This window comes from Tauraco erythrolophus, chromosome 5 (genome assembly GCF_009769465.1).
Source record: "Tauraco erythrolophus isolate bTauEry1 chromosome 5, bTauEry1.pri, whole genome shotgun sequence".
NCBI lineage: Eukaryota > Metazoa > Chordata > Aves > Musophagiformes > Musophagidae > Tauraco > Tauraco erythrolophus.
Window position 1 is genome coordinate 20,816,768 of NC_141469.1, and position 27,011 is coordinate 20,843,778.

At 50.0% G+C, this 27,011-nt stretch overlaps 1 protein-coding gene across 4 annotated transcripts in view; it reads left to right on the forward strand.

Moving 5' to 3' along the window:
* Positions 1-8,525: 8,525 nt before the first annotated feature.
* Positions 8,526-27,011, forward strand: part of ZNF638 (zinc finger protein 638) — a 58,691-nt gene continuing 40,205 nt past the window's right edge. For 3 of the 4 annotated variants that reach the window (XM_086612424.1, XM_086612425.1, XM_086612426.1), the window contains exon 1: positions 24,582-26,045. In XM_086612424.1, coding sequence (XP_086468550.1) covers positions 24,630-26,045 — 1,416 coding nt within the window. In that variant the 5' untranslated portion in view covers positions 24,582-24,629. Of the gene's footprint in view, positions 8,645-24,427; positions 26,046-27,011 lie in introns of those variants that run through there. The other variant, XM_086612427.1, reaches the window with a different exon arrangement.

Below are 27,011 nucleotides of genomic sequence, written 5' to 3' on the forward strand. Positions count from 1 at the left end.
ATACCGGGGGGAGCACCGCCGGTACACCCACGACACCCTCAATATTGGGAGTACCTCGGGGGTCACCCAGCCCCGCTGCCCACTGACTCCCCAGCACCGCCCCCGAGGCCCCCCCCCCCCAAGCACCACCACCCCCCCTCCCCCCCCACCCCGGTACCCGTGTCCGTCCGTCCTTCCCCCCCCCGTGACGAGCTCGGGCAGGCTGCCAGGACCGAGCCGGGGCCGCGCCGAGCGGCGCCCGCGGGCACCCGCGCCCCGGCCCCCCGAGATGCCGGCGGGCGGCGGTGGGGGCTCCGCGCCCCTCAAGCGGGGCCCCCAGCATCCCCCGGCCCCCGGCCCCCTGCCCCTCGACCCGCTCGGACGGTGAGTGCCGCGGTCTCGGGGGTTCTCGCAGCTCCCGGGGGTCCCCTCGCCCAGCTGCCAGCCCCCTGCACGGGGCGAGGTTGGCGGGGCTGAGCCTTTCCCAGCCCCTCGGTGTCCCCAGCCCCACTTGCCACCCCCGGACGCCGCATCGGCGTACGGAGAAACTGGGTGGGAGAAGCAGCCCCTCTCCCTGGCAGCCGGACAGGGGTCCGACCCGCAGCCGTGGGGGGCCTCTGGCAGGACAGTGCCCATGGAATGGGGGTGCATCCCTGTGGGAAACCCCACAGCACAAGGGGGTGACCCCAAATCTCCTCCCACCCATCGGGGTGACCCCAAACCTTTTCCACCTTCTGGGCTGGGATTTTGCTAAAATGGGGAGCGGGGGGGTGGCAGCCTGTGGGGGTCCCCGTGCCCCTGGCCAGGGAGGTCCCCATGTAGTGGGGAGGTGAAAGCCTCTGGCAGGAGGCTCCATCTTGGGGTTTGGGGGTCAGCTAAGGGATGCTATGTGGTCCAGGGACCCCCACGGGGCTGGACCCTCCTCGCCTGTGCCAGCCTTTAGGTGTACGTGGGGGTTCAAAGCCCAGACCCGCCCATTGGTGGGATAGGATGGCGCCTGGCAAAGTCCCAGTGTCTCTGCCACTGATCCATGCCCATCCCTGGGCATGTCATTTAGCTCTGATGGGGGAAATGTGCTATTGAGCAAAATCCAATGGGCTGGGCTGGGCTGGGCCAACGGCCCTGGATCCAGCCCTCCCCTCATCCCCCAGCCCAACATTTGGATGGTTTCACCAGCCCCATGGCCACCACGCTCCCATCGATGGCATCACTGGTCAGAGCAGCAAGCTATTTCTAACCGTATTCCCTCATCCTCCGGGAACCTTATTCATTGCTAGGTGCTAATTCAGGGGGAGTTGAGAAATAGGGGGCTGGGTATCAGAGGGAGGAGACACAAACATCCCAAAGTTTCCCCAAGAGGAGAGTGGGATGTCTGGCAGTGGCCAGTCAGGGATGTAAGACGAGCAGGTTGGTCCACCGAGGTGACAATCCCCCCTCTACACCCCCCTGGGTCACTGCTATCTACTTGGGCGACCTGAAATGTGGCACCCTGGGGACAAATTAACTCCCCGAGGCGGCTGATGGCTCCTTGTATGGCTGAGGACAGGGCTCTGCTACCAGATGGAATAAAAATAGCCCGTGGCCAAAGGGCCTAATCTGGGGAGGTGCTGGGCACCCCCACAGCACAAGCGGATGGTGCATCGCATCTTGACTATGCAGGTTTTGGGGTGTGAGAGATGCTGGTGGAGGTCTGGGGGTGCTGCCGGGCATCTGCTGGCACAAGGGAGGGGGCAAAGCCGGGAGCAGCCCCGTTCTGTGGTGGCAGGGATGTCCCCGGGGTGTGGGGATGTTTTTCCTTGCTGTCTGTAATGGGAGACGTCCCCAAGCGCAGGAGCCTGGCGGTTCCCCACTGCCACTGTGGGTCTGGCCCCACACCGTGGTCCCACCACGAGGAGCCTGTGGATTTGTAGTTGCCCCCCCTGGAACCCCACCTGCGGATCCCCTCCAGGTTTCGGGGAGGATCCATGGACCCGGAGCTCCTGTGCACGGGCAGAGTCAGGACCTGAGCTGTTGGGGCAGCGGTTTGGGGGCTCCCGGGTCACTTTGGGGCATGAGAGGTCCTGGCATGGACCCGGACGATGGTGCACGTGGGCGTGGCTCTGCTCCCAGCTCCCTCCCCACCCCAAATCCGGTGGGGTTAATGGGATGGGTAATGGGCGAGGGCAGCCCCGCAAGGTCAGTGAAGGCCACCGAGTGCCCGAGTTAGTCCAGGAATGCCACCGCCGCTGGGTCACACACCGCCCCAGCCCCAGCTGTCAGCGGGGGAATGTCAAACACGGCCTCCCTCAGCACTGCACGTGGTCCCGGACACGGGGACGCCTCTGCGGGGACAGGGACACAGGGCTGCACGTCCCCCACTCTGTCCCCACTAGGGACACGGGGCCGCATGCCCCCTGCACTGAACCAGCCCCGTCCTCTGGCACGTATCCCACTAGCTCCATGCTTGCATCTCCCCGTCTGCGCCTGCATGCTCCTCTACGTCCCTTCACTCCTCCTTTCTCACCTGTCTTGCTGCCTTTTTGCGGTGGATTTGTGCCAGTTTGGGGGTACTGGTGGCCCTGTCTTGGTCCTGCTTCAGAGCCAGAGGAGGAAATTCGGGAGCTGTTCGGACTGGGAGGGGAGAGTCTTGTGCTGGGGGGATGTAGGACCTTGAGCATCTTCTGTTTTGGGTGGCACTCAGAGGTGGGGAAACGAGTTTGGGCAGGAGAAGGATGAGACCCTGGAGCTGGGCAATTTCAAGCTACATCAGTTGCTGGAACTTTTAAACCCAGTGCGACTGTGCGGAGGAATGTCAGCACCAGGGCTCCTCGTCCTCCCACCTCCCAGCGCTCCCAGTGCTCCCAGTGCCCTGGCTGGTGAGCCGCGCATCAGCTCACCCGGCTGTAAAGCAGCACAGCGGGGCCATGTCCTGCGGTGCTGCGGGCATGCCCGCCAGCTGTTTGGAGGCACGGGTGGGTGGCCGGAGGCTGTCCCCAGCCTCAGCACTGGTGTCACGCAGCATGAGCCCCCCGCGGTCCCTGGGGGGCTGGCGGCTGCCATCTGGGGTGAGGGGCTGTCACACACCCTGGGGGACGATGGAGGGGAGCATAGTGAGCCCCCAGGCTTCGCCGTGCCCGCTCTGGGCCACTAAAATGTCACCCTCGTCAGGCCTTGCTGATGAATTAATAAATTAACCGGGCAACCGTGGGAAAGCAGGTGCTTTCCCTGGTCTCCTGTTCCAGCCCAAAGGCTCTGGCTAGTGAGGGGGCAGCTGGGACTGGAGGGCAGGAAGCGAAGCCGGGGTTCCCGTCCTGTGGCGGAGGAGCAGCGGGCAATGGGGAGGTGGTGGCTTCTCCATGTCTTCGTCCCCGGCCAGCCTGGGTAGGACCGAGGGGGCAATGAGTCCTCTGTTGGCAGAGGATTCCAATGTGAAGGATGCTGTGAAGCGGAGGGTTTCTGGGTCAGCTCTTGCCTGAGCTTTGCAGGAATCAGAGCCTGGATAACAGGGTTTCCTGGGGGTTTCCAGCAGCCCCAGCACCGGCGGGCAGAACTGCCACATTCCCTGGCACAGGCCGAGGACAGAAGGATCCAACGAGGAGCTCGAAGGATCAGGGTGGCACATTGTGCTCCTCCGTTGGGTGGGTCACCCCTGTTCTCTCCAAAGTTTTATTCCTGCTCCTTGGAGCCACGTGGAAAGCAAGTGGAGGGGATCCCACCGCAGCTGGGATCCCCGCAGGATCGCCCTGTCCTGCTCCGTGCCGTTGCAGGACACTGCTCCTGCTCCAAAACTGCCTTTTAATCTTGCCGAGCTCAATGCTCTCATTTTATTCTTACAGCCTCATTGATACACACGGCTTCGTCTGCGTGCTCACAATCTCCTTGCACCAATGCAACTAACTAGATGATCTTTAACCAATTAACTAGATGATCTTTAAGGTCTCTTCCAACCCAAAGCAATGCAACCCGGAGCCTGTCCCTCTTCCCCAGGCCTCGCTCCACTTTACCACTATTTAAAATGAGCGCTAAGAATTCACTCTCACAAAATGTTTCAAGGCTCTGAGTGGAGCATCTGCGGCAGGAGGTAGCGAGTAAATGTACAGTTGTGGCAAAAATGGATCTCAAGGGGCAGTCCTGGTGAGGAGCGGTAATTTGAAGCCCTGGGATGCCTGGCTGGGAAGCCAGTCCCCAAAGGACCCGGTCCCCGAAGCAGCCAGCCCAGAGAGCCTGGCTGGAGGTGCTGGAGCCCGGCCCGGTTGTGGTTCTGCTGGCTTAGAGGCACCATCTGCCGGGAAAGGTCCCAGCTCAACCCGGTTGCTCCAACTGGGATGGATGTGCCAGGGGAGTGTGAAGGAAACATACTCCTGTGGAGGGAAGCGGAGCGGACAATCACATCCCTAAGTCTCCAGCATCCATGAGCCCCCCCCGATGAGGGGCTTGGCTGTGCTGCCACCGCTCAGGTCCTTTTAAAACATCTGCTAAGCCCCCACTTGCAGTCAAACAGAACGTGCTTCCAGGGCAAGAGGGTTTCTTGGCTGGCAAAGGAGAAACTGCGGTTGTTTTCACAGCCCTTTTGGGTATTTCTGCTCAGTGGGGAGAGCCCAGGGATCCGAGGAAGCTGCAGGAGGGGGATGTCCTGGTGCATCTGCCCCCTTCTCCCCACAGCAGGAGAGCGCAGTGGGGCATGGATCTGGCATGCTCCCAGGGTCTGCAGGCTCTTCTCCCAGGAAGCCCAGGGTCTTGCTCATACGATGAGGAAGATGAGGCTGCAAGGTCTGTGTAGGCATGATCCCAAGCTCAGCTCTTCCGAACACACAGCGCTGGCACCTCCAGCCTCCGCCACAGCAAGATGAGGAGCCAGCAAACCGGACAGAGGTCCAGAGCTCCTTGACACAGGCCCTCCCTGTCACCGGAGGCTTTCACAGCCCCAAGCTGTGCGGCATCCATTAACAGGATGTGCTTAATTAATGTGATCGACAGGAGCACACCTTGGGTGAATCCTGTGGCACAGAAGATGCCCAAAGCTCACCAAGTCATAACGCGACCGTGTGTCCGGGCTGTGGCTCCCCCACTCCCTTGACCCCAGCCCTGGCTCTCACCTCTTTTTTGGGGGTGTGACACACCTTTCCTACAAGGTGTAATGGCAAACGACTCACCCAGGATGCTCCAGAGGGAACTGGAAGACTTGCTACATCTCTTCTGTAGAGGAAGTGCCTGAATTCCCACTGCTCCCCCCATATCCCCACATACTGGGCAGAGGAACTGGACATCTGAAGATGGAAACCCAATTAATCACATCCAAAATCTGTTCCCAGAGCCGGCTGCGAGCTGAGACAACCCACACTGTCACGCGGAGCAGGGACAGTTGCCAGATACCGATGTGTCAGGCGAAGAGTATGCGGGGCTCTGCAGCTGCCAGCCGGTCCCGGAGCTTGCAGCCTGAAGGACTATTAATAGCCATCAGCCTGGGCAGCCTGGAGTGGGACCAGATTGGATGGAAAACACAGACTTAGGGCAAGGCTTGACAATACGATGGGGATGGGAGAGCAGCTGGGAGCCAGATCATTTTGTCAAGTAGCCAAAAGCCTGCCCAAGTGAAGTCCTGTGCATAAGGAGACGCTGGCTGCATTGGCTCCTTCCTGACTCCATGATTTACACCTCCTCTACAAGATGTAGCCAGCCCCCTGCCTTTCATGTGTGCCCACTCCCCAGCAGCGGCTGTCTCAGCCCGAGCCTTTGGTGATCACCCAATCTGAAAGTGGATTGCAGGTCTGAAAAACCATCTCTTCTCGCTTTCTGGCTACATCCCAAGAGTCTTCTTCCTGCACGCCCACGGCCCCTCTGAAATACAGGGTGATTTATGGTGAGCTTCAGGGCCAGCACTGGAGAAGGCGCTCGGGCTCCTGCTGCTGCAGCCCGTCTCTCCTGCGTGCCAAGCTGCTGGGCTGAGCTCTCAGGTATCTCCTGGAGTTGTTCTGGCAGCAGTTTTGTGCTTGTGTCATGTACACGTCTCTTTTGGGGACATCTTATTTTGACCCAGAGCAGCATGTTTAAGAGCTAAAGGGGTAGAGACAGTTTGGGATTACCAAGTACCCTTAGGAAGGACAAGATTCCGTGTTGTGTTCTCACATGGACACCCCTTCTCCATGTTGAAAATATTCAGAACGAAATCTTAGATGCTTGTCATCTGTGTAATTTTACGGTTAAAATGATCAAAACCCACGCCGTGCCAAACCTTGGACTACCCAGCATCACGTCTGCAAAGGGCAGCTTCGTGACTTCAGCTGTGGCTGTGAGCACTCTACATCACACCTGGAACCCCATCAGGAACACAGAAAGTTTGGCAAAGAACCAGCAAATGCCTAAAACGAGCTGGATTAATCTGGATCCCATGTGGATTTCTTCACAGGAGCAAGGGCAGTCCCTGACTCTGGCTGAAGCTCTTATTAAACTGTAAGACTTTTCCTTCAATCTCTTTGCCCCATGCCCTTTGCATCTCCCAAATTTTGCAACAAATGAGGCAAAGTCCTGCAGAAAACAGGTCCTCCAGGTGCCCAACCCCACTCCCGCAGCAGAGCTGCCGAGGCTCGAGTGTCGTATCCCGTAACCAGAGATAGTGTCGGGACATCAGGACACATCGGACTGATCAGGTTGCACAAGAAGCCTAAATGTTTACATTCCCAAAGGTCTTAGTGCTTAATTTGTTTAATTTTACCATCTTCATAATGCCTTTTAAAACAGAACTGCTGTAATTGCTACTGGATGTTTAGCAAATGAGACCGTGGGTGTGATTCCAGCCTTGTTTGCACCTGGACCTCAGTGCATTTTGACTCAAATTTAATTTCTTATTTTCAACTGTTATGTTTTACAGCTTTCAGGGCAGCACCACAGGAGCAAGACGGCATTCAAGCTCCACGTAGGCAGAGCGCTAATCTTATCCTTCTTTTATAAAGCCTTTGTCCCAAACGATTCTTTCCCAACAAGATGTTAAAGACTCCATAGCAGGTGCCGGCTAGAGTCCACCGTTGGGATACTCCTAAAACCGCAGCTAACCGTCAGAGTCCCGCAGTCTCACCATAAAAGCTGATCCTATCTTTTATTTTACAGCTGATTTTCCCTCCAGAGTACCTGGTCAGTGAAGATCTTCGGGCTGGCCTGAGAATGGCAAAACAGACACAGCACGTATCATATAATTTAGCTGTAAATTTGATTCAGAAGTTTAGGAAATAACAGCTTCTAACTCTCCAAAACGATCCAAGCTTCTAACTTCCCCCTGCTGTGCTGTGGTGAGAGTAAGGAATGCCTGTGGTCTACAGAAGTCACGGGTTGCAGGAGCAGACAGTTCTAAGCAGGTTTCAAAAGCCAAGAATATATGGAAGTCTTAACTTTTAAGGGTTATTGGAGTTTTTCCATGTGCTGGAGGGGAACCGAAGCAGGTTTGGAGACAACAACCAGCAAGCAATTTCTGTGTCAGCCCAGCTTTGTCAGAAAATCCAGCCCCAGTGAATCATTTTTGCTGGATATATGCAAAGTGTCCGTGGGATCTTAAAAAAAAACAAGAAAGAAAAACGCCCAAGCAACTTCAAAGCGGTAGAGCTGGACGGATCCGCACAGCAGCCAGTCCACCGGCGCTGCTCAGTCCACTCCCAGTCTGCTAAAAAACCTGAGTGGGTGCCTGCTGTCTGCCACGTTTGCAGCAAGACGCAGTGCCTTCAGCAGCTTCAAAATATGCTCTGCTTTGCAAGCAAATGGTGTGGTTTTGGGCAAAGCTGGCCCCAGGCCTGCTTTATGTATGCTTTATACGTGTTATATAAACCATACGCGCTTTAGGAGCTGTCACCGTGGCGCAGCAGCAGCATTTCTGGCTGACTTTGTGGCCAGGTTTAGTAACTGCTTTAATATTTTCAGGAAATAATGAGGCAGCTGTTAAAGGCATCTTCTGTCTCCTCAGAGAGAAGCCTGTGACTCCGAGAAGGTGCTCCGTGGGCAAGAGCACGGGGGAGCCCAGAGCACCAGGAGGTCCTTGTGCCAAAACCTCCCAGGGCCACCCAAGGTGGCACAGCACTTCAGACTCTCCTTTTCAGGTCAGCACCAGCACTGCAGATCATAGTTCATGTGGGAAGGCTGCGTTTTGGGACACTGGTGACTTCAGACACTGGTACTTCACTGTACCCCCAGGGAAGTAAGCTTGTTGGAAGTACCAGGTATTAACGCTGCTGCTCCAAAAGCAAGCATAGTTCCAGACAGCAACATGAACAACCCCTCTGAGTCAGTGCCTCAGAAGTCTTATGCTCTGTGCTGGTTTCCACTGGAAAACTGGAGCTGCCGCTGGCTCCCGGTCAGGCGCAGGACACGCCTGCCGCCAGGATGAGCGACTGCGCATGCGCACTGCGCGTACGGTGCCCACACCGAAGGAACCGCCCCACCGCGGCCTCGCGGAGCTCAATGCGCCTGCGCAGGTGGCACGTGCCGCACGACCGTTGTGCGCATGCGCCCCGCGCGCCGCTGCGCTCCGCCTCTTCCCGCCGCGGCTCAGCGCAGGCGCAGTGTCCATTGTCTCCCTCAGCGCTGTGCTTTCGCGGCCGCGGCGGTGGTGCTCGGCCAGGTCCGTCTCGGCGCGACGGAGCGGCAGAGGAAGCGGAGCGAAGGGAGGCTGCGAGCAGCGCCGCTTGGCTGCGCCCCGCCGGAGGTAGGAGCGCGGCGCCGGCCGCCCCCCGCCCCTGTGTGGCGCAGCGGGGGCTGAGGGGACGCGCAAAATGGCGGCGGGTGGGAGCGGCGGAGGCTTCTGCCGCAGGTTGTGGGGACCGTGCGCTCCGTCAGCCTCCGCGACCGCCCCCTGGGCCCGGCCCCGCTCGCCCACCGGTCACCCGAGCCATGGCGGGGCCTGGGAGCGTTGGTGGCGGCTGCCCGCGGGCCGCGAGGGGGACGCGGTGTAACGGCTTCACCGCCGCTCTGCGGCGGCTGCTGCGAAGCGCCTCCGCGCAGCCGGCTGATAACAGCGTGTCGCGGCTGGGTGTAAGCGCCGCGGTGCGTTTGAGCTACCAGCTGCCGCCTCTTTCTTCCTTTATTCTGCAACGGAGCGGGTTCGGCATGGCGGCGGTGGGTGCGGAGGGCCCTGCCAGGCGCTGCGGGCGAACCCAGGCACGGCTGCCCCACCGCCCCTGCGCTTGGTTGTGTTTTCTCGCCATGTAAAAGGCGGATGAATAAACACTCGCTTGTAAACAGCGGCTTAACGTTTATCTGCACTGCAGCCGAAGTCTGGGCACTCCAGCGGTGTATGTATTGATTTAACAAGTTTGGTAATACAACGTGTGTTTAGTCAATCTCAGCTTTTACGCGTTCGTTTAGTTGGGGAAATGCACCGTTTGCTTTCTGATTCTGACCTGGCTCTCTGTCTAGATGTGTTTCAATGAAAGCTCAGATCTTTAATTAAATCTGGAAATTTAGCACATTACATTGAAACAAAGCTCTCTGGCAGTTTGGGGATAGTGGTTTTGGGTTTAAAACTGGCCGTTGAGTGGAGTAATAGTCACTCTGGTTAGCTGGAGATACTGGTTTCCATCACCGAATCCTTTGAGAGCTCAGAATGCTGGCATGTCTTCTGACTCCTTGTTCGTGTGTGTTTGGGTTAAAAAGATAGCTTTCCTGTTTTTTGACTTTGAAGGTGGTAGTAATTCGTCTTAGTTGTTCAAAATAACTGAAACAACAACAAAAGTTCTTTAGACCCAAGGCAAAGTACTTTAGCACTGTGGCATAGTCTCTTTCGTAGTGCTTACCCAGGAACCTCTTGTATTTCTGCAACTTAGATACCTACTGCTTCAGTATTTTTGCTCAGTTACAATTATTTCAATATAGTAATGTAATATAGGTTGTTAATTTTTTTTCTCTGTAGTATTACTTCTAAAAGTATTTAACCATTTGAAATGTATTGTGTGTTTTTTTTTCTTAAAAAAAAAAAAACACAATCCATCATTCATACTGGTTTATAGCCCAGAATTGATGTTGAAATGCGTGTTGAGTTTTGGGTTATGCACTTCTCCCTGGTGTGTGATCATTCATTAGACATTTAAAATATTAAATTCTAGCTATGTTGTGAGATTTTCAAGAGAGTGGATATAAAAGTGAGGTAATTATTTTCCCTATTGAGAACGCACTGTTCAAGAGCAAGAAGTATCTTTAATTGCATTTTTTTCTGATTTAAAAGGAAAATATCATCTGCCAGAACTAACAGAGCAATCATGCTGGCTCGAAGGGTGGAGGATGTAAGAGACTAGACCATCTCTTCTACTCCAACTTCTATGACAACTGATACAGCTGACTGATGTTTATTCAAGGGTGGGGTTCCAAGTGGTTACAAAACTTGCTGCTTCCCGCTATACTGCTGGATTCCTTTTCTTCCCTTCTGTTTCCTCAGTATCTTGCAGTTTGGTTTTGTGGCTGAGAACTAACTCGTGTTAGTTCTTAACGAAACCAGGAGCTCTTCTGTGTATGAAACGGGAAGAACACTGAGGCCTTTTTTTTTCAGTGTTTCACACTTGAAGGTAAAAAAAATGTTTTCTTATTTCTTTGCCATCAAGTTAAATGTTCTGAATGAAGTTCGGAGTTTTAGTTTAGGCAGAGGTATTAGTATTTGCTCTTTACGATGCTCTTGGGCACATCTCCACATCAGGTGTGCAGAACTCTGTATGCCTCAGAGCTGTTGCATGTATATAAATGCGCTTATGAAACAGTTTTAGAGACAAGCTCTAAATTTTGATGTGGAAAGTGGAAATTGAAAAAGACCAGTAGATTTCTGCTGCTGATATTCCATGAAGGTGCTAAAATGCCCTTTTTTGTCTTAAGAATTACTTGCTGTAAGACTTGTGCTGATTTTTTTTTTCATGTGTGTCTGTATATAAACTTGATGCATTGAGCCCCATAAATGCTGGAATAGTGTCTTTTTGGAATATTCCAGTGAATTATGTTACAGAGTGGTGCTGGCTCTGGCTGGGATGGAGTTAACTGTCTCCGCAGCAGCCTGTGAGCTGTGATTTGGACTTGCGGCTAAACCAGTGTTGGTCACACACCAGTGTTTTGGCTATTGCTGAACAGTGCTTGCCCAGGGTCCTGGTTTTAGCTGGGATAGAGTTAATTTTCTTCCTAGTAGCTGGTGTAGTGCTGTGTTTTGGATTTGGCATGAGAATAACGTTGATCACACACTGATGTTTCAGTTGTTGCTGAGTAGTGCTTATACTAAATCGAGGACTTTTCAGCTTCCCGTGCTATGCCAGTGAGTAGGTGCACAAGTAGCTGGGAGGGAGTGTAGCTAGGGGAGCTGACCCAAACAGGCCAAAAGGGTATTCCGTACCGTGTGATGTCATGCTCAGTACGTAAACTGCGGGGAATTGGCCAGGGGGCTCGTGGGGGTTGCTGCTTGAGGATGAGCTGGGCATTGGTTGGCAGGTGGTGAGCAATTGCACTGTGCATCACTCATTTTCTGTATTCTGTTATAATTTTTTTCTTCCTTTTCTGTCCCGTTAAACTAGCTTTATCTCAATGCACGAGTTTTCTCACTTTGACACTTCTGATTCTCTCCCGCATCCAGCTGGGGGGAGGGAGTGAGCAGTGGAGCTGAGTTTCTGGCCAGGATTAAACTATGACAGTCATTTTTGGCACCCAACATGGAGCATAAAGGGTTAAGATAATGACAGATCTGACCAGAGAGTGTTAAAATGAATTTGCTATAAGCATTTATTATATTAGTTTAATAGTCGCTGGTCACAATGTTTTATTTGTTCGCATAGTTGTGTTACGTAAATCCTCACTTGCAGTATATATTCTGCGCTGTGCTGTTTATCACCTCTGGGAGCTGGGTCAGGATTATCATTTTGCTGTACTGTGTAATGTCAATTTATGATATGATAGCATTACTGGGCATGAGACTAACCTTTTATTTGTGCTTGGCATTGCTGTTATCTCCATACCTCGGGAAGCATCTCTTGGATGTTATTAATAATTACACTCGTTATCTTTTCTACTCGAAGAACCAATCTATGGGGAAGACAACAGGGGACACTTTCCCCCACTCTCACCTCCCCTTTCTCCCTCAGGCTGGTTACAACAGCCCTTGAGAATTTTGAATATCGTTGGGATATTCAAGGCGGCATGTTCTCATTGCTATGTCTCCAGAACATATTTCAGGTCTTGTTTAGGGTTAAACAGTTATTTTAAAATAGTACCCAGAGATCTGCCTGCAGGCTGAATAGTTGTGAGTGGCAGGGTGTGTGGGATAGCATGGGCAAATGCCTAGGACAGCGGGCACCTCCAATGTTTTGGAGCTTCTCCCCTCAACAGGTTCAGAATCCTGAAAAACTAGTGAAATATTTGGAAAAAGTATGGTGTCACCCTGGCAATTCCAGGAGACACAAATCACTGCAGTATGCTGGGTGCTGGCTCATGCTCACTGAGCCCTGTTCGACCCTGTTCAGTACCCTTAAGGGGAAGAGAAGGTCTCTGGATCTGACAACAAAACGACAGGCAGTGCAGCTGTTTGAGACCCAGCAACAGGCGCTGTGGCTGAACCAGAGGACCAACCCATGCCGTACCGGTCGCCCCTATGCACAAGAAGAAATCTTGGAAGTGAAAGTCAGGTCGTTTAGTAAGGGATGAAGAAGCTTCCCCTAAGAGAGTACAGGAGGAAGAAGTGTACAGCCCCCCAGCGATGAAGCAGGTTACTCTAAAGCAAGACCATCACAGGAACAGGAGGAGGAAGAGGAAGAATTCCTCACTTCCTCCTGAGGAAGAACTTGGTGGGAGGGCTCCTCCTCTTCCTTGGAGGGAGAGGAAGAACTCATAAATGAGACTGTAACCACCCAATCTCTATCCCTGAGTGAGCTGTGAGATATGTGAAAGGATTTCAGCTGTTGTCGAGGTGAGCACTTCGACACTTTGTCACCTGGCTGCTTCGATGGTAGCATAACAGAGACAGTAGTCTGGAATTAGAAGGCAGAGAAGCCAAGGAGCTGAGATCCCCTTCTAGGGAAGGGGGCATTGACAAAGCCCACAGCCTCTGAAGGTGACTCCTGTCAGGTGTGAAGGAAGGGTATCCCTTCGAGGAGGATGTGCTCTGTCACTGAGGTAAGTGGACCACCATGGAGAGAGGTATCCAGTACCTGAGGGAAGTAGCTGTGCTGAAGGTGCCGACAGGTGCTGATCGCTGCTACAACAGTGCATTTATGGCCGTACTGCACTAACCAAGACTCCCTGATCCCCATCCGTAAGTTGATTCATTGACTGGAGAGCCAAGGGATGATCAGAAAAACCCATTCACCCTTTAACAGCTCCGTATGGCCAGCGTGAAAGTCCAGTGAAGAGTGGAGACTGACAGTACACTATTGTGGCCTGAATGAAGTCATGCTGCCGCAGGGTTCTACGTGCCGGACACGAAAAAACTTCCAAGATGAACTGCAGCCAAGTGGTACACCGCAATTGATATTGCTAATGCGTTTTTCTCAATTCCTTTGGCAGCAGAGTGCAGGCCACAGTTTCCTTTCACTTCGAGAGGTGTCCAGTAGACCTGGGATCGACTGCCCCAGGGGTGGAAACACAGCCCTGCTGTCTGCCAGGGACTGATCCAGACTGCGCTGGAACAGGACGAAGCTCTGGTACACCTGTGATACATTGATGACATCGTCATATGAGACAGCACAGCAGAAGTTTTTGAGAAAGGCAATGAAATAGTTCGAATCCTTCTGGAGTCTGTTTTTGCCGTAAAACAAAGTAAAGTCAAAGGACTGGCACAGGAGATCTAGTTTTTAGGAACGAAATGGCAAGATTGATGTTGTCAGGTCCTGATGGATGTGATAAGTAAAATAGCAGCGATGTCCTCACCAGCTAACAAAAAGGAAACTCCAGATTTCTTAGGTGGTGTGGGTTTCTGGAGAATGCATATTCCAGATTACAGTCTGATTGTAAACCCTCGTGTATCAAGTGACCCGGAAGAAGAACAATTTCAAATGGGGCCCTGAGCAATGACAAGCCTTTGAACAAATTAAGCGGGAGGTAGTTCATGCAGTAGCCCTTGGGCTGAGTCAGGCAGATGGAGGTGTTAAAAATGGGCTCTGCACCGCAGCTGGGGAGAACAGCCCTACCTGGAGCCTCTGGCATAAAGAACCAGGGGAGGCTTGAGGTTTTGGATTTGGGGGTACAGAGGATCCAAGGCCAGCTATACTGCAACTGAAAAAGGGATATTGGCAGCATATAAGGGGGTTCAAGCTGCTTGGGAAGTGGTTGGCACTCAAGCACAGCTCCTCCTGGCACCTCAAGTGTGGATACTGGGCTGGATGTTCAGAGGGAGTGTCACCTCTACACATCGTGCAGCCAATGCTACGTGGAGTAAGTGGGTTGCACTGATCACACAGAAGGCTTGGATAGGGAACCCCCATTGCCCAGGAGTTGTGGAAGTGGTCATGGACTGGCCAGAAGGCAAAGGTTTCGGAGTGCGCAAGAGGGGGAGGTGGTGTGCGCTGAAGAGGCCACACTGTATAACTAAGTAGCAGAAAATGAGAAGTGATGTGCCCTGTTCACTGATGGGTCCTGTCGCATTGTGGGAGAGCATTGGAGGTGCAAAGCTGCTGTGTGGAGTCCCAGACGATCAGCAGGTGGATCAGGCTGCTGGGGTTGAAGTGGCTCAGGTGGATCTGGACTGGCAACATAAGGGTGAATTATTTATAGCTTGGTGGGCCCACAAACATATCAGGCATCAAGGAAGGGATGCAGTGTGTAGGTGGGCTTGTGATCCAGGGGTGGTCTTGACCATGGACACTGCGGCACAGGTTATCCATGAACGTGAAACGTGCTGCAGTTAAGCAAGCCAAGCAGTTAAAGCCTCTGTGCTCTGGAGGGCAATGGCTGAAACGCAAATGTGGGGAGGCCTGGCAGGTTGGTTACATTGTGCTCCCATGAACCCGCTGTGGCAAGCGCTATGTGCTCATGGTGTAGTGAGTGTAGTCCCTGAAATGCACAGAAAGAGTAAGTTAGGGAGCGCAGTCTGGGTTCGTCCTGCCTCTGGCAAGGGCAAACCCACCCACGGGATTGCTTTCGCTCAAGGACCTGGGTGTGCTTGGTGAGGGATGTGGAAGGATGGGGAAGTCTGATGTTGTCCTGGTTTTAGCTGGGACAGTGTTAGCTCTTCTTTTTAGCAGCTAGAAGAGCTCTGTGTTTTGGTTTTACTCAAAGGCTTGCTCTGAGAAGAATGCTGATAGCAAGTTGATGTTTGTGGTTGGACGTGAGACTCCAAGGACTTTTCCAAGTGTGCCAGAGTGCAGAAGCATGGCAGGATAAGAGGGGAGCATAGCTGGGACAAGGGGGACACGATTCCCCTTGTGATTTGTGGTGGAACTTAAAAGATGGAGGGCCAAACTGGCCAATTAGTATTCCATATCACGCAGCGTCATGCCCTGTATAAAAGTGAGGGTCAGCCGGAAAGAAGGGCTTTTGCGCTTTGGCTCTGTCGCCGCTTTTGCTCTTTTGCGCTTGCTGTGGTTTCGCTCTATTGCCTTTTTTCTTTTTTTTCTCTTCCTTCCAGTACTCCCACTCTTGGAGTACTCTCTCTCTCCTCCCCTCTCTATTTCGGGGCCTCACGTTCGTCCGGGATTGCAGCTTCGGGACGAGACAGGCTGCAGATAAGAGGGGGTGATGAGCATCTACACTGTGCATTACTTATCTGTATTAAATTGTTCTTATCTCAACCCACGGGTTTCCCGTTTCTCCTTTAATTCTTTCCCTCATTCCTGGGGGTGAGGGAGGGTGAGCGACCGGCTGTGTGTGGGTTCGGTTGCTGGAGCAGTCTAACCCACGACAGATGTGTACCTCAGTGGGATTTGGTTTTGGGTGAGAATAGCCAGTGTGTTAAATTGCATGATATTAGTTGCTGTATGACCCTGCCGTTGTATGTCATCACTGCTATAGTTGCTGTATTGATGGTATTACGATAAGAATCATCCTGATTAATGAAGAGAGAACTTTGATGAAACCAAGCAAAGTGCAGTGATGATGGAACCAGAACTGGCTTCATTCAGCAAGCAACAATCCAACACCACGTACAGTTCCTCCTGCCCTGAGGGACTGCTACGGCAGATGGAGCCCCAAGTCATGGACTAGCTGAACTCAGCTGACATTTTAGAGGGATGGTACATAGGCTAAGGGAATGATATCTGTGTGTATGTATCGAAGGATAGGAAAAGTGGTGGTGATTAAGTGGAATGTGTTGGAAATTGTAGGACCTGGGTATGACTTAGATGGTTCAGAATGAGGGGTAGGTACTGTCCTGGTTTCCACTGGGATAGAGTTAATTTTCTTCCTAGTAGCTGGTATAGTGCTGTGTTTTGGATTTAGTATGAGAATAACGTTGATCACACACTGATGTTTCAGTTGTTGCTGAGTAGTGCTTGTACTAAATCGAGGACTTTTCAGCTTCCCGTGCTCTGCCAGCAAGTAGGTGCACAAGGAGCTGGGAGGGAGCGCAGCCAGGGGAGCTGACCCAAACGGGTATTCCATACCGTGTGACGTCATGCTCAGTATGGAAACGGGGAAAGTTAGCGGGGGGACAGCTGCTTGGGAGCTGGCTGGGCATCGGCCAGTGAGTGGTGACCAACTGCGTCATGCATCACTTGTTTTGTATATTCTATTATTATATTTTTCCCTTTAATTTTCTATCCTGTTAAACTGTCTTTATCTCAACCCATGACTTTTACTTTTTTATTCTCCCATTCTCTTTCCCATCTCACAGCTGTTAACAGGCAGGCAGGCTCCTGTGCTTGCCATGGGACTTGCTTACCTTACTGTATATTAGAGTTCGGTGCTTGTTAGTGGCTGCATTTTGCTTTCATTGCTTGCTGTGCTGCTGATCATCTCACTCTGCTGTGCCTGGGAATGTTCTGATACCAGCAATGGTCATGCGCCTGGGCTGGCAGGTGGCCATCACTGCTGCTTCTGTGCTGCTGGACCGGACAGGCTGGAACTTCAGCATGAACTCAAGTGGAAGGACCTGGGACCTGTGGATGAGTTCACACAGAAGCAGGACACCCCGAAGCATCTGGTGCTGTGGATAAATCCATGCCAGAGCAGGTGCATCTCGAAGCATCTGTGACCATGGTTATATCTGTGCCACGTACCTCAGAAGGGATTGTGGCCCAAGAAGAAGTCCATGTGCGAGAAGGTACACCCCAAAGCATCTGTGGCTGCGGGTAGGTCCGTGCTACAGCAGGTGCACCTTGAAGCATCAGTGGCTGTGCATGAGGTCATGCTGGAGCACCTCAAAGCACGTGGGTAAGCCCATGACGGAGCTGGCACAGCCCTAGAGGGGCTGCAGCCATGGGTGAGGCTGTGTTGGAGCAGGTTTACTTCTTGTGGTGTAACCCGACAGACGGCTGAACACCACACAGCCTTTCGCTCAGTCCCACCTGGTGGGATGGGGGAGAGAATCAGAAGGGTAAAAGTGAGAAAACTCAGGGGCTGAGATAAAGACAGTTAAATAAACAAAAGCCATGTGTGCAAGCAAGACAGCACAGGGAGTTCATTCACTCCTTCCCACTGGCAGGCAGGTGTTCAGCCTTCTGCAGGAAAGCAGGGCTCCGTCATGGGTAATGGTTACTTGGGAAGACAAGTGGCATCACTCTAAATGTTCCCCCTTCTTCCTCTGTCTTTATATGCTGAGCATGATGTCATATGATCTGGAATATCCCATTAATCAGTTGAGATCAGCTGTCCTGGCTGTTTCCCCTCCCAAATTCTTGTGCACCCCCAGCCGACTGGCTGGTGGAGTGGGATGAGGAGCAGAAGAGGCCTTGAGGCCGTGTAAGCTGCTCAACAGTAACAAAAACATCCCTGTTATCAACACTGTTTTCAGCACAAATCCAAACCACAGCACCGTACTGGCTACTGTGAAAAAAATTAGCTGTACTGCAGCCAAAACCAGCACAGGCAGCCAAAGGGTGTTTGCTGACCAGATGGACGGCAGGAAGAGAAGACCTTGCTGCTCCCTGAGACAGCTCCTCAGTGTTGTTAGGTTGCTGTCATCCATCCGTCAACTCTGCCTCCCTATTGGTTTTTAATTTAGTGATTTTTTTTACCTTCTCAGTCGATATTTTTCCTGCTGAATCCTTGAGCTGGAAATGGCACCTGTCTGTGTCTGCTTCTAATTCCCCCTTGCTCCCTGCCTTTTTTTTAAAACTCTCTCTTGAGTCTTTATCAGAACTCTTTCCTACAACTCTGACAGCTTTCTCAGCAGCCTGACCAAGGTTATGCAGCTGAACTGCACCAGAGGTGGACCTTGAATCCTTCAAAAGGCAACTGGACCTCTGGGAAGACAGGAAGGTTACAGGGAGAGGGTACAAGCTTATTCTAGCTGTGTTCTCAAACCAGGGAAGGTACAGGACCATCCTGTGCTCACAATATGAACAAATGTAATTGTTAAGGCTCTCTAGTGTGTAAGCAGGTAGCCAGAACTTTTCATCTGTATCTCCATCCGTACTGGGAAGCTTGGCAAAATGGACTGAGGAAGTTGAAGGGAAGGCAAGAAGGGTATTGTTTGACTCTTCTGTGCTGCTCTGAAATTTTAAGTTTCCTTGAGGAGCCAGGTAAGCACAATGGCCTTTGGGAAATTCCACCTAAGCATCAGCAAGGTCCTTGGTCACTGCTGTCAGGGTGTCACTGCACCAGAAAAAGCAGTTTAGAGGATCACAGCCGCAGCCCAAACAAAGCTGCTTTTGAAGAGGAAGGTGAGAATCTAGCCTTAAATGTCCAGACCGTTGTTTCCTTAATCTTGGCATGGCTTTATCTTTTGACTGTCATTTCCAGCATTTTCTTTGAAAAGGTCAGTCGCGAGATGCAGCTGATGAAGGCTTCATTGCACACTTGCTGCGGTACGACGCTTGACTGGATGCCAGCAGAGAATTTGAGCGTACGACTTCCACGGGGAGGAATGCAGTTTAAGTGCTTGGCCTCTATTTCCTGTGACTTCAGGTGTAGTTAGGGCCAGGTGGTGAGGAAACTAATGTCTTAGATGTGCTCAGATGTCTGTGCATTATTGTGGGCCTGAGTAAAGTCCGGAATGCTTCACTGCAGAGGGGTTTCAGAGTCATTGAGGGCTGTATAGCACAACTAGGGGAGTGTTTTAAAACCTCAGCTTCAAGGTGACATTGTTCTTCCATTTTGAATTCTTTCACGAAGTAGCCTTTTGATCACAGAAAGCGCAAAAGTGTCTTTTTATTTCTTCAACTATTCATAGTGATGGAGAACTGAACAGTTTTAGTTTGAGAGAGAAATTCTTAGTATCTGTTATTTTGCTGACACAGGAAGGTAGTTTTAAATGCTAGTGCCATGTCTCTTGTGTTTCTCTGAAGAGACTGTTTTTGGTCTGTGCCTTCCAGCATCACAGTGGCTGAGACAGTGGTTCTCATGGCCCTGTATGTTAAGGAGCATTTGCTGTTGAAGTTTGGGTGGGTTTTTTTTTAATGTTTTTGGAGGGTTACTTAGCAGGTCCAGTATTATCATATCCTGAATAGATTGCAGCATTTTGTTCTGTTGCTTCTGAAAAAAGTCTTTGGCTGTTTTCTTAGTAAATGTCTAGGATAAAATGATATTACAACCTTTAGACTGTTAACTGAAGAACGTTTCAGGACTTTGGAGAAAGTGTATCAACTTATAGCATGGTCTGTAGCAGCAGATATTGGTTACTGTTGCACACAGGATGTTGGACCTCTGATCTACTTCAGTAAGGCTATTTTTATGTTTTTGATATCCATAATAGAAGATGTTATTTCCTTATTTTGGAGCACTCTTCCTAAAACAAAGTGGGGAAAAAACTTATCCTCAATTTTACTTTAGAATATTGTCCTGGTTTTGCTGGAATAAAATCATGTAACTAGTTTTCTGTTCAGAAAAGCTACATTTCTAAAGTAAACTGCATTTTTAAGACAACTGCAGCGCCCGATTTGGTGAGAATGCAGTTGATAAGACACTGTTTTGTTTTGCAGCCAGCCGTGGTATGCAAGTATCCATAGTGATCAAGGATTTTCAACTTGTTTTTGCTAATGACCCAGATGTCCAAGAAACCGGGGGAGTGTGGCCAGGGTGATGGACACCTGAATTGGCAAATGGATATTCCATACCCTGTAATGTCATGCTCACTGTAAATTGGAAAGTTTGTTGGGGACAGGCTCTCTTTCTTGATGGTCACTGTCCCTGGAAGGTCTCACCTGTTGTTCTGCTCCCAAGGCCGACTCTCTTCTGGGATTGCGGCTTCAGGACTTTCCTGCTCTGGGATCGCCAGCTGGGAACAAGCTGGACATTGGTGAAGGGGTGGTGAGCAGTTGCACTGTATGTCACTTGTCTGTATATATTATTATCATTATTATTTTAAATTTTATTTCATTTCAATTATTAAATAGTTCTTATCTCAACCCATGGGTCTTCCTTTTCCTGATTTCTCCTTCTCGGCTGGAGAGGGGACGCTGGGTAATAGAACTGGCTGGTGTTTAGCCATCAGTACAGGCTGAACGTAGACAATTGGCTTTTTCTACCTTCTGATTCCCAGACCACCATCTCTGACCAGGCTGGTGGTGTGCGAACTCTGACGAGAGGTTTGTAGAAGTGTATGACTTGTGGCAGTGATTCAAGGTACTGGTGTGGGAGCATCCCTGATCACAGCGTGCTGGGGCTGAGTGGGCTACACTGCCTGGAAATCTCGGAGGGAGTGGTAAGAGTTCTTCCCGTTGAAGTTCTGGTTTGCTCCTGAACAAATCCCCTGTGAGATTCCTAATCCGCTGAGTTAAGGTTCAGTTTGCAAACCAGCATGTTTATTATTAAAATGTGCTTTACGAAGATTTTCGTACTTGTTATGGGTGGCTTTGATACTGTTCTCTGTCCAACTACTTTCCAAATTAATGTGCTGAGAGGTTTTTTTCCCTACAGTGATGAGAGTTCTGGAGAAGAGCAGAACTGAAAGGCAAGAGATGACTTTGTGGATGTTTCCGTAGTAGTCTGTTTTGAAACTGTCTTGAACAAACTTGGTCAGACATGCGTTTACCATTTAAATATGATTTAGTTTGTTGAGGGAGGAGGGATATTGGGTAAGGAGTTCTGGATGAGAGGCCGGAGTTCTGGGATTGTCGTCTGATTGTCGTCTTTTCTTTATTACAGCTTCTTATGTTTTTGTAATGGAGGAGAGATAGGGGTAATGTTTCTGTAGCTACTGTTTCTCCTTGGCCTGACTTTAGTGTGTACTTAGTTAAAATCATAGAATCATAGAACGGCATAGGCTGGAAGGGACCTTAGAGATTATCTAATCCAACCTCCCTGTCATGGGCAGGGACGTCTCTCAACTAGATCAGGCTACTCAAGACTCGGTCCAACCTGGCCTTGAACACCTCCAGGGAGGGGGCATCCACAACTTCTCTGGGCAATTTATTCCAAAGTCTTACCACCCTCGTACTGAAGAATTTCTTCCTAAGATCTAATCTAAATCTGTTCTCCTTCAACTTAAACCCATTTCCCCTTGTCCTATCAGTGGACACTCTTGTAAAAAGTCCCTCCCCAGCGTTCCTGTAAGTTCCCTTCAGGTATTGAAAGGCAGCTATTAGGTCCCCCCGAAGTCTTCTCTTTTCAAGGCTGAACAATCCCAGCTCCCGCAACCTGTCCTCGTAGCAGAGGTGCTTCAGCCCTTGGATCATCTTTGTGGCCCTCCTCTGAACATGCTCCAACAAATCTATGTCTCTCTTATGGTGGGGACACCAGAACTGGACGCAGTATTTGAGGTGGGGTCTCACAAGAGCAAAGGGGGAGAATCACCTCTCTTGACCTGCTGACCATGCTTCCCTTGATACATCCCAGGATGCGGTTGGCCTTCTGGGCCGCATGAGCGCCCTGCCGGCTCATGTTGAGCTTCTCATCTATAAACACCCCCAAATCCTTCTCTTCAGGGCTACTCTCAACCCACTCTGTGCCCAGTTTGTATTTGTGCCTGGGATTGGCCCGACCCAGGTGAAGGACCTTGCATTTTGACTTGTTGAAGCTCATGCAGTTAGCACTGGCCCATTTCTCAAGCCTGTCAAGGTCCCTCTGTATGGCATCTCTTCCCTCAAGTGAATCCACGGCACCACACAACTTGGTGTCATTGGCAAACTTACTGAGAGTGCACTCAGTGCTGTCATCCATGTGGCTGACAAAGATGTTGAACAGCACTGGACCCAGAAAAGACCCCTGAGGGACACTGCTTGACACTGGTCTCCATGTAGACATCGCACCATTGACCACAACTCTTTGAGTGCGACCATCCAGCCAGTTCTTTATCTACCGAGTGGTCCATCTGTCAAATCCGTGTCTCTCCATTTTAGAGACCAGGATGTCACGTGGGACAGTGTCGAACGCCTTGCACAAGTCCAGGAAAACGACATCCATTGCTTTACCTACGTCAACCAGTGCTGTAGCTTTGTCGTAGAAGGCCATTAAATCAGTCAGGCACGACTTGCCCCTAGTGAAGCCATGTTGGCTGTCACCAACCACTTGGTTATTTTTTATGTGCCTTAGTACAGCTACCAGGAGAATCTGTTCCATGATTTTACCTGGCACAGAGGTAAGGCTGACTGGTCTGTAGTTTCCCAGGTTGTCCTTGGTCCCTTTTTTAAAGATGGGGGTTATGTTGGCCCTTTTCCAATCTGTCGGAACCTCACCAGACTGCCAGGACTTCTCAAATATGATGGCTAGTGGCCTAGCAACTTCAGCTGCCAGCTTCTTCAGGACCCGTGGATGTATCTCATCAGGTCCCATGGACTTGTGCACCTTCAGGTTCTCTAGGTGTTCCCGGACCTGATCTACTCCTACCCTGGGTGGTTCTTCACTCTCCCAGACCCAGCCAACGTCCTCTATGATTTGGGTGGTGTGGTTCGAGTGGCTGCCAGTGAAGACTGAGGCAAAAGAGTTGTTGAATATTTCAGCCTTCTCCATGTCCTCAGTAACCAGGTCACCTGTATCCTTCCGGAGAGGCCCCACATTCTCTCTCAAAAATCAAATAATTGCTAATAGAACTTAATAAGAATGCTTAATGTGCAGATAGTAACAAGGTACAGGAATTCAGCCATAAAATCTGAGTCTCCAGCTTGTACGTGGTTCATATTTCTCAAGCTGTAGCTGCGTGTAATTTTTAGTTTTTTGAGTTGTGGTTCTCAAGCTTCAGAACTTCAGTCCTTACAGATGACAAACATGAGAGAGGCACCTCCGTGTACTTGACAAACTTTTGATTAGAGTCAACTTGAGGTTTGAAGACAAAACCTGTGCTGGAGTTAGTGTTGGTGAGACGAGAACCTCAGTGCTGCGGAAATGCAACATGCAAGTTCAGGAACAAATAGGAAAGTCTGCCAGTCCTGTTTTAGTTATGCCTAGTGAAAAATGTCTAGTAAAACTCATTCCAACCTAGTGCGTTACTGCAAGAAGAATGAAAATAGCAGGTTATCCAGTTTCAGGAGACAGCAGACTGACAAGGGGTGTAGTGAGGACTTCTTGGGATCCTTGTGCCTGTGCTGGTTGTGTAGTTCGGGAGGGTTGTGAATGCAGGCAGGTGAGGCACCTTGCTTTGAGTACGCCACAAGAAAGCACTTCCAAACTGTGGTATTTCATTTTTTTAGTGTGAGCATCACTTTGTCTTATTCTACTTATACTTGTACGTTCTTTTACTGCCTTAAAGGCTTGAGTTCTCAGTGGTTTCAGCTGAAATAAAAGATGACAGTTTCTGTTGCCATTGTGCTTTTTTTACCCTTGTATGTATATTGTTTCAGTTTTTGTATGATTTTGCAGCTTTCTGTTTACAGTTGTTTCAGTATAAGGTCTTGCCTTTAACATCTGGGAAATGGAAATTTTCTAGCCACGGAATTCCAATGTTATCACACCCTTTGAATGCTTTCAGGGTATCGTCGTTTACCCATGAGAGTGGTCATGGGAGTGTCCCTCCTGAAAACTGTTCTGCTGTCCTCTGATTGATTCCACAGTGACTTGACAGCCAAGTTGTAACTGTTTTGAATTTCACTTGCAGTTCATACCTCATAAACATTTGGAGAGAGTTTTAATATTTTGGTTTATTGCTCATAAAATAGCTCTAACTGTAAATAAATCCAAGCTCTCTTGTCATTAAGAACTGAAATGTCAAGTTTTAGAAAATGCTGTTGAAAGTGTCATCACTAGGTATGTTATCTGTGACTTGGAACTTTCTGGGTAAAGCTCATTTACTTAATTATCTGTTACCTATTTGCTGACTATAAAGATTTTATCCAGCGAAAGAATATGGTATTGTTCAACAGAATTTTGAATTCAAAAGTACCATTTAAACTGTCATTAAACTACTGTTTTGTGACTTAAGTTGTTTTTCTCACTGGTTATAGAATCCACTGCGTAAAGTAGGTGAAAAGATAAAATAATCTAATGCTTGTCTTTTAACTTTCAGCTTTGTGTTATTCTTGGAAAGTTTCGCTCCACTTGTGAATTCCTTGAACCTTGGCATTGCAAGCCCATTTCTGTTGGGCCCTCCTCCTTTACAGCTTGCACAAATTAAGACACAGTTGGCTCTCCAGCAATTGACCTCAGTTGCTACCAACAGTTCTGCACCACCTTATGCTTGTTTAAATCAGGCCTTTCTGAAAAGCACAATGTTTAGCCCTAGAGGAACTTTACCTCCAAGGCCAAGAGGACCTAATCCATCTGGCACAAAGCCTCCGGGATCCTTTAGGGGAGGAGGTACAGCAGGTCTTCAGAGAAAGCCTGCACCCGGAGCACCTCAAGGAACATCACAAAGATTTTCGGGACAGGAAACGTTTCGGTGGACAGGTTCACAGAGGATAAACGTTCGGGTAACTCTGCACAGGCCCGATCCGAGGCAGGTAAAGCAGAAGATGAACCTACACCAGGAGCAGAAGGCAGAGCCTCGTACAAATTGCTGGGATAGTAGCCCGTGCTCAGCTGGGACAACTGGGCAAAAGCCACTTGCCTCGACACGGATCTCGGAGCAGAATTTGAATGCCCAGAACCGCTACACACCAGAAAGCGCTTCCAGTATTTTAGCAAGTTTTGGGCTGTCTAATGAAGATTTGGAGGAACTCAGTCGCTATCCAGATGATCAGTTAACACCTGAAAACATGCCACTGATTTTGAGAGAAATACGGAGTCGTAAGATGAGTCATTCTTTGCCGAGTTTACATTCTCAGAGCAGAGCAGAAGAAACAATTGGTGGTACGAGCGGTGCAGCAGTCAAGAGTAAAGTGATCGATTATGGTCACGCGAGCAAATACGGTTACACCGAAGATCCTCTTGAAGTGCACACTTATAATCCCGAAGTGCTGTCTGAAGAGCCTCTCGAAGCACGTGTCTATAATCCTGAAGCATCCAGTGGAGAGAACAGGGAAGACTTCCAACGAGAGCAGAACATGTCAATGGGCGTCCCACCATCCGGCGTGACGTGTAATCCGGTGTTTCCAGTTGAAGACTTAATAAAACCGACGGGGTTCCAGAATGATTCATCAAACACTCGATCGTTTTTTCCAACTGAGTCGATGGAAAAGGTGTCCGGATTGTGTGCAGCACCGTCTGGCCTCCCCGTGGTGAAACCTGTGTCCCAGCCTGCAATACCGCCTGTCATGCCGCCTATGATGCCACCTATGATGCCACCCATGGCACAGCCCATGATGCCGCCTGTCATGCCGCCTCTCGTCCAGCAGCCTATGACCCAGCACGTAATGCCGCCGATGGCCCAGCCTCCCTTTTCGGCTGGACTTCTTGCAGCTATAAGCCAGCATGAAAGAATTCAGCGTGAATCTGCGACGAGCCAGTCCAACGCCCAGAGCAGCTCAGGAGCTGGACAGAAGCCCTTCCAGACACAGTCTGAGGGGCCGATTAAATCTCCTTTTGGGATCGTGAAAGCATCGTGGCTTCCTGCCTTTCTCCAGTCTGATGCCCAGAAGATGAAGAGAATGCCCACCCCGTCAATGATGAATGACTACTATGCTACATCCCCAAGAATATTTCCACATATGTGTTCTCTGTGTAACATTGAATGCACTCATATGAAGGTGAGTGTCTTTCCAAGATTATTGCATAAACTCGTTCTCAGCACCTTACCTGCTGCACTGTTGATGAACTAATGTTTTACTGTGCGTTAAATGCGGCACGATGCTGTTCGCCAGTTTGAGTCCTTATGTGCAAGTTTTGAAACGCTAGAAACAGTTCTAGTAAATTATTGTAACTGCTGCACAGTGTGTTCGGTTCCAAATTGCATTTCAAAGTCGCCAGGCACATTGATTTCTATATATTTTTTTATATTAAAAAGTATTTATATCTTCTGCAATGGGTTTCAAATAACAAAACAAAACCCTTTATTGGTGGATTAAAATACTAATGTCATCTGGGTGACTAAAATGTGTGCAAAAACTGTATGCTGAGTCTCGGTAGGGTAGATGAGATGTTCATGTATTCAGTCCTCCTTCTGCAAAGTCTGCATTAAAACAAAGCAGCCTATTTATCTGCAAAAATTTAATCTTCCACATGGTGTCTGTGTGACATTGACTAGTCCAGACACTGAAGACTAACTCTGAGGGACACAAAAAAATGATTTCATTCATCTGACTGAGCTTTTTCAGCTGTGAAGCACATAAGAGTTTCAGCTCTTGAAGGAAGAAAAGGAAGGAACTGGTGGATACTGGGAGGGAGAAAAGCATTCTGAAAACTGTGGATTTTTCTTGAAAGACCTAGGCTTGATACATCAAAATACAAGGGAACGTAATTTTAAAAAATTGAATAAATCATGCTTTGATCAAATTTTAAATAGTCTTCAACAAACGTGTGGAAAGCCTGTGGGGGAGTGCTTATTTGCAATTTGACAAAAATTTGCTAGGCCCTATTTGTGCTGTGTATTTAAAAAAGGTGAATGATAGTTAAGATGGTGACAGCTGCATTAGGGGCTTCAGAGTGAAAATAGATTTTCAAGTGGTTTTACACTGGAAGCCCTGAAAGCCAGGGAGGAGTGCAGCTGTTTGGGC